Source organism: Corvus cornix, chromosome 7 (genome assembly GCF_000738735.6).
Source record: "Corvus cornix cornix isolate S_Up_H32 chromosome 7, ASM73873v5, whole genome shotgun sequence".
In the NCBI taxonomy this organism is placed as follows: domain Eukaryota; kingdom Metazoa; phylum Chordata; class Aves; order Passeriformes; family Corvidae; genus Corvus; species Corvus cornix.
Window position 1 is genome coordinate 26,687,051 of NC_046337.1, and position 14,033 is coordinate 26,701,083.

Genomic DNA, 14,033 nt, shown 5'->3' on the forward strand with positions numbered 1-14,033 from the left:
CGCATTCCCGCACGGCCGCTCCGCTCCCGCCGCCCCACAGCACGTGCGCGCCGGCCAGCGCGAGCCCCCCGGGGCGGGGCCGAGCGCGCGCGGCGCTGAGGGGGCGCGGCCATGGGGCGCGTCCGAGGCCTCGCGCCCGGGGTCCGTGCGCGCGTGCGCGTGGGGAACGGCGCGGGGAGGGGAGGGGGAGGCGCAGGGCAGGGGAGGGCCGCGGCGGCGGCCGGGACGAGCCCCGCGCCCATTGGCGGAGCGGCCGTCACGCGGCGCCGCGGCCGGAGGCGATTGGGCGGCCGCGGGGCGGGGCCCGGGCTCCCCCCGGCGGCCGCTCGCGCGAGGCCCCGTGCTCGCCGTGCGCAGGAGGCGGCGGGGCGGTCGCGCGGCCGTGGGGGCGGGCGGGGCCGCGCGCGGCCGGGGCGGGGGCGGCGGCGGCGGCGGCGCTGAGCCCGCCCCGCGCTCCGACCCGCCCTGCGCCCGCCTCCCCTCCCCCGGCCCAGCCCGGAGCCGCGCAGCCGGGGCCCGGCGGGGGAGCTCCGAGCTCCATGGGCCAATACCGTCACCTGCTGCGTATCCCCGGACGCCAGCCCCAAGCTCAGCCGGGCCCGCGGCGGCGGGCAGCGCCGGGGCCCGATCGCTGGGCGGACGCGTATCAGGCGGCGGCGGCAGCGGGCGGCGGCGGCGGCGGCTCGGGGGTCGGCGGAGGCCGAGTCGGGGGACTCGGATCCCGGCGGCGGCGGCGGCCCCCACCTCCAGCACATCAGCGACCGGGAGTTCCCGGATGGTGAGCGGCGGGCGGGCGGGGGGCGCCGGGCACCGCATCCCTGTCCCCTCGGTGCCCCCGCTCCGCCCGGGTGGGTACCCGGCGGCACCGGCGGGCCGAGGCGCGGCCCCTTTGTCCGGCGGCGGGGGCAGCGCGGTCCCGCCGGCCCCGCGGGGCTCGGCCCGCGCCGCGCCCCAGGCAAAGTTCCCCGCGGCTGTCACGGCGCCGGCACAGCCCCGGCGGGTCCGGGTCCGGGCCGGGACCTCCGCCCGCCAGGACAAGCCTGGGCCGGTCAGCGAGTCCTCGCCCGGGCGAGGAGCGCCTCCCCTGCCCGGCAGCGCCCGGCCCAGCCCGGGTCCCGGAGAGGGGGTCCGGGAACAAGAAGGGAACGTGGCAGAGCCCCCGGCTGCTCCCGGCTGAGGTGGAGAAGTCTGGCCGCTCGTTTCTACTTAACTATGGAGTCGGGACTCGGTCGCAGTGTTCAGGCAGATCGCAAAAGCTGCTGCATTTCCAGTCTCTGTTGAACAGGAGGAAGGAAGAGGGTGTGTGGGGAGTAAGGGAATTAAGAATTACAAAGATTGTGTGCATATGACATCACCATGGCTGGACGTGGGTAATTTATACGCTGGCTGTGCAGGGTTATAACTGGGGACTCATTACACCGGCGTTCCTTGTCGCGTAGTTCTCGGTGTTCCAAATTTGCTTTCCTTGGACTCATGGGAAAGTACGTGTGTGCTGCTCAGATTCCTTGCAGTTACGCCCGGAGCACTGGTACCTCACCGACTCGCTCTGGAAGGCATCTCCTCCTCAGCCGGGAGAGCTGCAGGGCTGTGCTGCGGGAATTCCGAGGCATGTAACAGGTTAGGGGTGCTCCTGTCTGGCCGGGCGTTCACGTGGTGCTCCTGGAGCCGCACAGCGCAGTCTAACACCTCATGATATTCAAAACTCAGTTTAATTAACAAACATCTTGCTATTCCTCTTCGCAGTTATAACCACACCTATGTGAAATATATTCACTTGGAAAGAGATAGCCTGCCTGACATCTTTAATGTACAGTGTATACAATAACAATAACCACTGTAATCCATACTCTTCTCGAACTTGAGAAAAATTTTTTTGCTATTAGACTGGCTGCAGAAGAGTGTGAGGAGACCTTCAGAAATGGAATTATTAAACTTGGAGGGTTCTGCACAGCACCATATGGTGCAGCTGTTCCAGAAGTGAGATGGAACAGTCAGGCCCTTGGATCTCCTGTGAGACAGCTGTGCAGTAGTAGAAATTATGTTTGCTGCCTAGGAGAATTAAACCTTTATTTTTGCAGGAAGATAGTACAGAACTCTCTCAACTCATTAGGGGAGGAGGAGCTAAACTCTCTAAAGATTCTAATAAGCCAAGTAAAAATGCCTAAGCTGAACAAATCTCCTCAGGAATAAGGGTTGTATTTGTTTGAATCTTTAGTATGTGATCATGTCAGCAGTGGTAAGTAACCGATTTAATTGTGAATTCATCCACATTACAGGACTGGCCTTGAAGTAGAGAAGTATTTAATTTTTTTGAATTTGCAAGCCTAAATAAGAGTGTATAGTCCAAGAGTAAGATAGTAGCTGTCTATCACAAATTTTACTTTTGTGGCTATGTGTCCGGACACTATGGAAGCTTCAGTCTTGAGGCAGGAGATAATCCTAAAATTAGAGCTGCATAAGTAGTATATGTTTAAGATGATTTTAAAGATCACTTTTACAGTGGTATGTGGTTCACTATCGCCCTCCAAAGTAGATCTGCTGCAAGTGATAGATGCTATTTGAAGTTTTCTGATTGATACAACTCTTTAGGGGTGCAGAAAGTATCAAAGTTTGATACCTTTATTAAAATAAAATTCTGGATAGTCAATATTAAAAGTAAAACTTCCTGTGTTGACTTTTGAGTGTTACAAAGCATTACCTGGATAGAATTAAAGCAATTAACTTCAAAATGTAAAGCACTGTTTGTGAAGTTTGAAATCAAGTGTTATGAAACAGGCTTTATAAAGAAGTTTGAAGTGAGACAGCTATCTGTTTAATTTAATACCTTCTATGAAATAATAAATCTGTAATAGAACAGATAGCTATGCTTATTCCTCTTAAACTCTAGGATGTAAAAGCTGTCAGCATACCCAAACCACGCAAACAGCCTGCGTGTTTCTGTGATGTTGACTACTACAAAGCTTTAGTTTCATTTGGGGGATAAAATGTACTTCTGTAATTGATTAATGTATAATATCATAGGCTAGCTAAGATGCAAACTTAGTCTGTAATGGAAGGCTGAGAACCACTGACTGCCCTCTTCTTGAATCCTTTGGCAGGGAGAAAAGAGAAGGCTGCAAGAAAAAAAGTCAAGATCATTTTGGCTATTTTTGTTCCATGCTGCTCAGTTCTAGGCGTTTCTAAGAAAACAGCTATATGTATCAGAAAGTTAGCATCCAAATGTGATGGAGATGCTTCATTCCTTAAATTTCTATCTCTACGTTGTTTGTTGTTCTTAAGTCTGTCTTAAGTACTTTTGCGCTTGTTTGGCTAAAATTGAATGTTTTGGTTGTATCAGGAATGCAGAAGTTACCAACTGAGCTTTGGATTTTTTGTTTTGTGTTGTTTCATAGCTTTGTGTTGCTCTTTCATAGCAAGTGGAATGTGTTCCTTGTAGGTCTGTGCTCTTAAGTAAGGATTATTTTGTAGCTTCTCCAGCACTCTTCTTAACAGGCACTACTTTCCAGTCAGCACTGCTTAGATTGTCTGAATCGGATCAGAATGGAACAAGAAAAATCTCATTTTCTTAAAATGGGGAGATTATGATGTGGTATTTATGTATGACAAAAAAGGAGTGGTAGGTGGAATGGCAGTAAAACACACAGTAAAACTGGAAGTTTAATGTTTCAGCAAAGGTTAATTCAAACAGGAAAGTTTTATCAGATCCTCTACTGAGAGAATTTAAAGGATGATTTTGTATTTTATGGCTCTCAAGATCCTGAGCCATAACCTGTTTGGTGCATGCTTTCTCCGAACGAGAAGTAAGCCTGTATTTGTGGTTTGATATGTTAAGCCAAGTTGGGTTAAGTAAACAGGAATAAACATGACTTTGAAAACAGTAGTTTCTTCCAAATAGGTTCATGCCTACTGCTAATATTAAATATCAAAGGCTGCCATGAATCTAAAGCAGCTAGTTGACTTTTCAGCTGAGCATTAAGTGTTCCTTAAATCAACGGTTCAACACAGTTTGAATTGACCAAAAAGGCTTTCCTATCTAGTTTTAGTAATGGTAGTTCTTTGATCTTAGTGTGTCATTTGGTCTGTGGTGATTACTGGGGTGGTTATTTGGGTTTTTCCCCCCCAAATGAGTGTCTGCTAATCTTTATTTTGGGCTTCCTTTTTTTTTTTTCCCCCTGTACTTTTTTTTTTCTGGTTATTTGGGGGAGAACTTCTTATGGCTGACACTTTTTTGCTAGATCCCTATGTTTAAACATAGATCTACTTCTTCAAAAATTCTTTGATCTTGGGATTAAACTAGAACAAGACCTTGCTTGGCAGATGTTTCTCACTTGTACTTGAAAACTCTCCCTCCACTGCTGCTGTTAGCTGAGTTTGAGCAGAGGTTTGCTTGATTGCCTTGAATCAAGGAGAAGAGTGTTGCCCTACTGAAGTGGTGGGACAAACTGACCTGGTACCCTCACCTGAATAACTGGGTGTGGAGAATGACAGGGGAAAAGACAGTCAGGGATGAAAGGGAACAGCAGATGGGATCAGGAGAGGAGCTAAGTGGGATATGGTCATCACAAAGAGGTTAGATGGGAAGGCAAATGGAAGGGGACTTTGAAGAGGAGAGTTAATAGGGATGAAGTAAGTGAGGTTTACCTGAACAGGCTCAGGCTAGTGCCTGGAGTAATTCTTCAAAGCTTCAGGTTGACTGCATGCTGCAGTTATTAATCAGTGTTGAAGAGGAACAGAAATTTGGATGTATTGATTGTCTGTGATCTGGTTTCACTAACAGCTTGTCTATAAACCTCCTTGCAGAAGATCTAAATACTGTTCATTTGCTTCTCTTATATAATTTCAGCTTATTTCAGCCATGTGGGTGGAGGTTTTTTCCTGTTTTTTTTTTTTTAGTTCAGGGGGTTTTTTGTTGTTGGGGTTTTTTTTTTAAATCCTAGTTAAAGTGTTAGTTAAGTTAAAACACTTTGGTGCAAGGAATCAGCTTTTTGATGCCAGCAGTTTTCATCACAGGAAAGGCTTAACCATCTTGTGTTGGTTTTTGTGTGTCTCTATTTGAAGATCTGTAGCTGCATAGATTGACAAATACCATTGTCTATTTAGACAAACATGAAGCCAGAGCTAAAAAGTAAATGATGCTCTGGTGCCTTTTGTAGTGTTCCCTCTCCTTTCTTCCTTGTAGTCACTGAGTTTTTCACCTAACTTAGACTCACTCTTGGTTCCCCATAACTGTCAATATCCCTTTCCAAAAACTGACTAGGCATTCACTACAAAGGTATTTGTAGCAGGTGCAGATAGTCTGCGATCTTAACAAATGGGAAGTGTTGGGCTTTCTGAAAGCCTGAAACACCTTCCGTGTTGTTGTCTGAAGAAGCCTGATGTCATGGCCTCTAGAAACAATCTGTGAAGTATCTGTAGTGGAAATGACTGAATCCAGAAACAGTGATGAAACTGACCTACAGATTTGGGAATTGGAAATAAAAGAATTCATTGCTGCAGTACAGTATTTGTATTTGTGTTCTTATGCTTGGATGCTGCTGGCAACTAAAGAATCCTCTATCCTTTTCTCTCTTCAGTAAGTCATGGGGACTTGCAGCAAGCAAGTAAATCTTAGGTTTTTAAGAGTAGTTGATTTGGAAAATATGTATATGAAGCTCATGTGGAGGGAGACTGATTTGTGTTTCTGGTGTGTTTTTTCAGGCTTTCAGCACAACAGGTATTGAAAGGAAATATATAATGAGAGGGGTTTGATGAAACTTACAGAACTAAGGAAACGGAATTCATTTTCATCTTTTTTTTTTTTTTTTTTTAACTAGTTCCGTGTGGCTTACCTCTAGCATCCTTTTCCTTTACTGGCTTTCTTCAGGAGATTTGCTGTTTTCCCTCCTACCTGCAGGGTACATGTTGTAGAACAACAGAAATTCTGTGGCTAGAAGTATGTGTTCTCTCAAGTGTGATCATTGTGGTGAGGTCATACCAAAAAGCTGACTAACAGGGGAATGAATTCTTGCACAGCCAACAAAACACAAAACCCTACTCCTCCCAGATTCACATTGCACGTTAAATTAACATTTCTAACAATGTTTCTTCCACATACAGGGAGAAAGAAGAAGTTACTATGGGAGGCAGAAGGGAAATTCTACCAAACATTAAGAACCCAGACCTTGCCAGCAAGGTTATGTTGAGATTTTTAAACCAGTCTGGTTTTTTTTTTTTTTCATTACAGCTAGAGTTTGAATGTGTACTTCCATTTCACTCACTAGAAAAATAGTGTTTTCAGAAGAAAACTCTGAATGTTTCGATTTCAAGACATAAGTGAGGATGGTACTGACTTAACAAAACTTGGTGCTATTTATTTAAATTTGTAGTAAAGCCAGATGAATAAAACTGAATATCCTCCTTGCAGGTGATGTAAATATCAGGACTACCTTAACAGCTTACACAAAAATCCCCCTGTCAGCCTGGTAGCATTCTACAGTGTTTGATGAGCTGTGTGTGTATAGCACAGCTTTGCTTCTGTTTGGAGTTCTGAAAGGGTCTTGAATTATTGCAGTAATCAAACATTGTTGATTTTTTTCCAGTGTGAAAACTAACACTGGCTTGTTATGAAATGTGTCAGTTAGGCTCAGATAATAGATTGCTGAATGCCAGTATCTTTCAAAGACTAAAAAAAGCTTTTCTGTAAAGCCCTTGGACATGTTTTGTTATGTTGATAGTTACTTTTCTTTTACAGAACAAACTGCAGGTAAGGTCCAGACTTCATGTGAAGTTTGCAAATGTGAGCAATCGGAAGAGGTGAAAAATGTACCGTGTGCCAGTCCATCAGGTGGCATGTGACACCAGCAAACACTGCAGTATGTCTTGCTTTGCACATGCAGACACTACCTGAGACTGGAATTTCTGGCACTCACCTCTTCTGCTTTCTGAACCACGGCTTGGAAGTAAGGCAGAGAACATGGGAGGAACAGGAAGGCTTTCCTTACACTTGCTGTGCCAGCATGGATCTAAGATTCTAAAATTTGGTTGCTCTTTAATGGGTACAGTTGGAAATTTTTGTTTTGTCTTATCAGTTAGAAAATCAGAGCTGTGGACTTCTACTTTAGCCTGTGGTGATAGTGAATTGTGTTATGTGTGAAGGTCAATGTGGGGAATAAAAAGTGACAGCATAGAACTAATTCTTTCTCCCTGTCCTTTAAATGGTCCTACATTAAATGCAGTACAGGAACACAGCCCTAACAAAATGTTAGTTACTTCTAAGATCTAGCTTGTGAGCTACTGTTTTCCTTCTAGTTCAAAGATAAAATCCTGGGGGCATCTTGTTTACTGCTGTTTTAACTTGTCCTGCTTTTGCTGTGGAATTTGGGGCACTCCTGACACCCTGCCTTGGCTAAAATCTGTAGAAGTGCTTATAACCCTGGCAGGTACATCAGGAAACATGTGGAAGCTTCCTGGGCTCCGTTTGGTCCCAGAAAGGGTGGGCGTTGTGTTGTGTGGAACAGATCTGTCCCCTGTGTTTCCCCAGCAGGGGCTGTGAACAGGGTGCAATAGGATCATGTTGGGATGTCCTGTGGAGGCTGCAGAGAGTGGTGTGGATCCTCCTGCACTTTAAGAAATGAAAGAACATGTATTAATACTGTATTGATTTTTTTTAAGCCACATAAATTAATAAATCATTTAAACCCTAATCTCCCGTATTTAATATATATTCTGCACTTTTGCCTTCTAAATACTTTTGATTTTAGTAGCAAATTTGAAATGTCTACTGTGTCAGTTTCTCCAGCCCAACTCTGAAGTGTGGTGTAAAAGAGCAAATAATTCCTTTCTAATTAAGAGAGCTTGTTGTATATTGAAGTAATTTCTGCATCCTTCCAAAACATCAGTGTGCACTTAGATATGTGGTGGGTATTGGCAATGATATTACTGTTTCTGTAGTAGTGCCATAAAGATCAACTGACAGCTTTTAAATAGCTTTAAAACATCCTTCTGTGTGTATTGTGTAAATTCATAACATTTAGAAATAATCTTTTAACAATCTTTTAACAATGAGAGTTGCAAATGGAAAGCAGCCTATGCATGCTGGGCTCTCTGGGGCATTTGGTGTGGCTGGGACAAATAAACAAAGCAGGTTAAATTTAGAAACCAGAGTTGTAACTTTCCTAAAACGTTTTGGGAAAAGGATTAGAATAACGTAATTTGACGTAGAAATAATTTTATATGAAGTTATTGTTAGGAATAACAGACTTTCTGAAATGGATTGGCAGATTTGCTTGTCTAATTTGTTATCATTTTTACATCTTTATTGGGAGTGTTAAGTGACTTGCATCTCTACAGCATAAGCTAATGAAATATAAGGGAAACTCAAGCATTAGTCACAACTAATAAGTCATTGAGCAAGTGAAAAAACTCCATTTACAGCAAAGAGATGCTTGCTTTAAATATGTGCTGTATCAAAAAGTTACTGCTGTCTAGTAAAGCAAAGGATGGGGCTAAAACTGTTAAAGGAAATGTAATAGTGTATTGTTCTGGAATTATCAAAGAGCTGCTACTTAGTGACATCTTTGACTGTCAGCTTTATTCATGGGATAATACACATAGCATGATGCAATGTGTAAAATGTGTTTGTAATAATTAGAAGTCACCCGTGGAGGTGTGTAAACCATAGATAAGTAGCTAGCATTATAAATTCCTAAAACCTACCCACATTCTTACGTGGCATGGATAGAAGTAAAGTCTTCATGTGGATTTTATGTTGTGGAAAGGATGTAAGATCTTGAGCTAGGTCACAGGATTGCTTTTAAAATTGACGTGATCTGCCCTGTGGGGGACTGTGAGTGCTCAGCAGCAGCAGAGGTGGCTGAGATTGTCTGAAAGGCAATCAAAGGGGGAACAATGGCAGAGGGAAGCAAGTTCAGGCTTCTCTCTGCTCCACTTGGAGGCAGGGTTGATCTGACAAGCTTGGTAGTACACACGAGTAAATGGCTCTGAGAGATGCAGAGAAACAAAGGGGAAAGGTTGTTTTTAATACACTTCTCAGAGACAGGGGAAGGGCCCTTGTGTAGCAGCATTATTGTGCTGCTCTCATAGATTTAATTCCAGGTGGGAATTTTCCCTTCTCACCTCTTTATCACTAAGTATGAGGATCTGATAGAAAGTGTTTTGATTTCTACTGAGTTAATAGCCTCTAGAACAAAAATGTTCTGGAGCTGTTTTCTTGTTTTTTATATCATCCTGTTGTTCCTCTCACTTCTCTCATTGTTGTTTCTGCATGCTTTAATTTCTGTTATTCCTGTTTATCCTGTGGCATACGTGCTTTCTTTTTCTGTTAGCTTTCTGTGAAGCTTGAGTTTTCTGTCGTACAACTTCTGATGCTCCTACTCAAGACTCACCCTTACTTTCAGGGCTAGTATCTTGGCTTCGGACACATAAGTGCTATCAGGATGAAGTATAAGGAGTTATGCTTGGTTGTGAGTCAAATTGTTTGCAGATTTATCTCTTCCTCTGCCATTTCTTTTGCTGTTTCCCATTACATTTTACCTCTGCTCACGTCCTTATCTGCCTTTTGCCTTATATTTCCTTCATCAGATGTATTGCTGTTGCTTTTGGTATTTCATGAGCAACACTGGCAGTTTAGGACAAACAAATCACATGACTAATTTTTCCATTGCTTAGAAAAAAGCATTGTCCAGGGAAAATGGCACAGGTAGGATGGTTAAAATTCTCTGGCTGCTTATAAGGGGAAAGCTACAGGGAGGTGGTCTGTTAAATGCATCTTTCTTTGCAGTCTCTTGCAAGACCAAAGCAGGTGCACTGTGTCTGCTCATGCCATGTTACCCTGGAATAACAAACCCAGCTACAGTTGGCCCTGATCATTTCTGGTGGGGTTTTGTACTGAGAGCTGTGTGATACGTCTTGGACTTCATTAGTGCCTTAACTCTGGTTGTATAATCTGTGTTGTGGGTTTAATGTGCTGTGGGTGCTGGTACACCAGACTTTGTCCAACAGAAAGCTCCTAGTGTCTGGCAGAGCCACCATGGAACTGGAGCCAGTAAAGTCTATTATCCTTTCAATTCTGTTCCTCTCCTTAAATGTGTGGGTCTGCTTGGTTCGGGGGTTGACTTGTGTGTCCTTGTCAATTTTGTGTCACTCAGTGCATGCTGCAGTGCTGTGGATCTTCTTTGGAATGACAAGAAGACATTGCAGACACTTCTTGTCTGGGATGAAAGTTAGTTATATTCATTCTTGTGCTTTTAGTCCTAGATCTGATTTCTATGTAAGACGCATGGGTATAGGGACTGGCAGAGCCCAGGAAGAGGCAGAAGCTATGTAAGAAGTGAGCATTAACAAGTCTTATGGTTTCAAAATAAATCAAAACCATAGGGAAGTCAAGATAGTAGTGTATTTTTTATGAGGTGAGGGAAGATGGGTGTTACCCTGTACTGTCCCTTCCCTGGGAAAAAAAGCATCTGTCCTGTTTAACATTTATCAGTGACCTGGAGGAGGCGATGGAGGATGCCCAAATTGCAGATGACAGCCAACCGTCAATGTGCTGGAGGCTGCTTATTCAGAGGGATCTGGACAGGACTGGGCCAACACCAGCCCTATGAAATTCAGCAAGGCGAAACATGGAGTCCTGTGTAAAGAGTTACTGACGTCAGTAGCCCTTTTCCTTCAGTTTTCCTGTGCTTGTTCCTCCCCAGTTTTCCTTTGCTGTCTTCCCCTAAATACGGCACAAGTCTTGTACAGTCCTACAGGCTCTTCCCTACCATTCCACAGTGAGTCTCACAGCCCTGTAGGCATTAGTCCCCCTAATGGGAAAAGTGATCTAAGCTCTGTGGACCCTCACTGGAAGTTTTCAAGGCTCAGCTCGGTAATGTCTTGAGCAGCCTCGTGTTCTACCAAAAGCTGATTCAGCAAGAGGTTGAACTAGAGACCTCTGAGGTCTGTTCTAACTTGACTTACGCAGTTATTCTAAAAGTTGCTGCTGAACTGTAAATAAATAAGTTCTGAGTTGTTTGCTCTCTTTGCATCATAACTTGCTGATAATAATCTGTATTTTAAGTCTGCATATTGCAGTCTTGTTCTGCCTGTTGATGACACTTCAGTTACTTGGTAGGCTGGCAAAATACTTCCACTTCTGAATCACTGTTTGTGTTGGGTTTGTTGATTTGTTTGTTAATGCAGTGCTAGCATTAGAAGCTGTATACTGTCTCTTAAATGTGATTTTGTTCAATCAGTTTTAGAAACTCCTCAAACTCGTGGACAATTTTTAAACAAGTTATACTATTTTGTTAAGATGTGACAAATGGTACTTAAAATGTGGCAGTATGGCATGCTATTGCGTGCTGGATTTTTATTTTATTTTTTCAGAGAATCAACTGTATATCAGTAGTACTTGAGGTATGAGCTGTGAGGCAAGTTCCATTCTAGGGTTTCTAAGCCAGGACTTCTTCTATTTTAACTGCATGATTAAATTCGGATATCTGTTCACTGTGTGCTGTGAATGAGCATAGTAAGGCAACAACAGAAATACTGGGTTTATAAATTAGCTTTTTAAATCTTCACAAGATGGTCTGCTTTCATGGCTGACTCTGGTCTTTTTTGAGAGGAGGGGGAAATTCCCTTTTGAACAGTCATGGTGTTCCTGAACAGATGTTGGCTACATGACTTACACAGTAGAGATTAAAAATTACAGTGTACTTTTGCAGTTATGTTCCCTTGCTGCCACATGGGGGCTGTGGCTGTGCTGTGGGGTAGGCGCAGTAGCACAAACATTCACCCAGGTAAGACTTCCAGCATGCAGGCAGTTTGTGGTTTGGCAGAGTTCTGTTGGTTGGGTGCATAAAAGATTATGGGGTTTTTTAATTAAAAGGTGATTCTTAGATGGCTTTGCTTTTTAGGGGTGTGGCAACTGTGTTGGTGTCCCACCTTAAACACTTAAAAGTCCAAGTGCTCATGCACGAGTGTGTGTGCTTGTATGGCTGGCGTGGCATGACAACTGTAAATGGATGCAAAATTGCTCTTTCAAGGACTTAAGAGGATCACAGGCCCAGATTGTTCTGTTCATGTGTTCCCATAAGTCACTGTGTCTGTAGCATGACTTCCTGGGAACAGCTGTTTCTTCTGTCAAAGCTAAGGCAGCTCAGAATTTCATCATGATGGTCACAGTTTCACCAACCAACTTTTGTGATCACTTCCATCTTAATCTAAGGGAGTAATATATCCTCTTCTAGTGCCATCATTGCTCTGTTGTGGCACAGGATTAAAGAAATCATTTTGTTCTTCAATAACTCTGTTTTAGCTTTACATGGTTTTACTTGAAATTCCAAAAGAACCAAACAGTGTAAGCTTCATGTTTTGATATTTATCAGCACTGTAAATGTTACTTATTAGGTTCTTTTGTAAGATCACAGATTGTTTCCTGCTGTATTTGGTACATAAAGCATAGAGGGAAAGACCACAGAGGGAAAGATCAGCACTGATAATTTTTTGTTGTTTTGGTATGGTTTTTTTTTCAATTACTCTCTTGATAAAGTTTTAGCTTTCTGCCCACTACTGAGGACATGTCCCACACCCACCTACCCTAACATGCAGGGGCACAGATTGATTTCTGAAGATGAATGTTGTTTTTTGAGATCTCCCTGTCCAGATTTTTTTTTCAGAGGGAAAAATGTAAAATTTTTATTCATCTTGGCAAAAGTAAGGTTTTATTTCAGAGAGACAGCCCATTCTATGTGGGTTTGATCTTGTTTCCATCACTGTGCTTGAGCACTTTGAGGCTGGGTGGCAATTGTTGCAGTTATCATCATTTGTTAAAGGTATCTTCTTTTTTTTGTCCCTTCTGTTTCAGATTTAGCCTTGGAATCTAATCCATCTGATCATCCCAGAGCAAGCACAATTTTCCTGAGCAAGTCACAAACAGATGGTAAGCTGAGATTTTTTCCAATTTAACAAAAAACAGGAAAAAAATTGGAAAAATAACCAAAAGTAACATCTCAAAAACATCGTGCTTCAATTCTTTCAAAGCATAGGGATTAGTAATTTATGTATTTACACAGAAACGTGTTTGTAGACCATTTCACTTAACACTTAAAATCACTTATTCTTCAAAATGCTTAAATACCAGATTTCAGAGTGCAGATCCTAGTAGTCTGAAGGAGCAAGGCTCTCTTCATTAGTGTAATTCAAGCTTCAGGCAATGGTGGTGTTTTTTATGACCAAGGACTGTTTTAAAAATTGTTTTAAAGTAAAAAAAAATGTAGTTTCTAAAAAATAAATTAAATTTTCTGTAATAAATAATAAGCCTAAGCCATTAATCTGTATCCATTGCTTTTGAATATGTTGTTTTAAATTGTTTGAATAATTTCAGAGGATAAATATTCTCCAGTCCTGGTTTTAATTATATAGATGTATTGGGATTTTCAATTTCTTTGCACATCCTATATTTACTTAATAACTCAGTTTTGAAACAATTGCTATAGCTTGTGCATTCCAAAGTGCTGTTAAAAAGTGGGGGCATTTCTATATTGCACAAATAAAACGAAATTCTGACAACAGGACATTTTGAAGTTGCAACTGAAGAAAAGTTTTAAGACAGTCTTTTTAAAATGCTTCTGTTTCTTTTATAGTTGGTTCTTGTTTGAAGCACTGTTTTGCTAAGAAAGTGATGCACTTGAGTTTGAATGTGTTGATGAAAAGCTGCAGTGTGTCTTTTAACTTGTCACAGCTTTGCCACAGAAAAGAATTACTTTGACAGGTCTGTCAGTTGCTGTCCTGCTATTCAGTTTTGTGGCAAGTGGTTAAATTGTCAGTTGTATCAACTTTGCAGTGCTCAGATAGTCTGTGAGCAGTGGAAACAAGCACTAGCCTGGTTCTCCAGAAGGGGAGATACCAAGGAAATGTAAAGACCCCTTTTTTTGGGGCCTCTAAGATCAGTCTTCACACAACCAGAGGGTCTGAGCCGCTCATTTCAGACACCTCTCAGATGAGTGCTGAAGGTGCAGCTCACAAGCTGACAGAGTTCATGAACACTGTTACTG

At 43.1% G+C, this 14,033-nt stretch overlaps 1 protein-coding gene across 1 annotated transcript in view; it reads left to right on the forward strand.

Moving 5' to 3' along the window:
• Positions 1-447: 447 nt before the first annotated feature.
• Positions 448-14,033, forward strand: part of CCNYL1 (cyclin Y like 1) — a gene marked incomplete at its 5' end in the record, with an annotated part of 33,266 nt that continues 19,680 nt past the window's right edge. Inside the window, 4 exon segments of the mRNA XM_039555084.1 lie at positions 448-610; positions 613-686; positions 688-778; positions 12,845-12,919. Of these exon segments, the coding sequence (XP_039411018.1) occupies positions 448-610; positions 613-686; positions 688-778; positions 12,845-12,919 (403 nt within the window).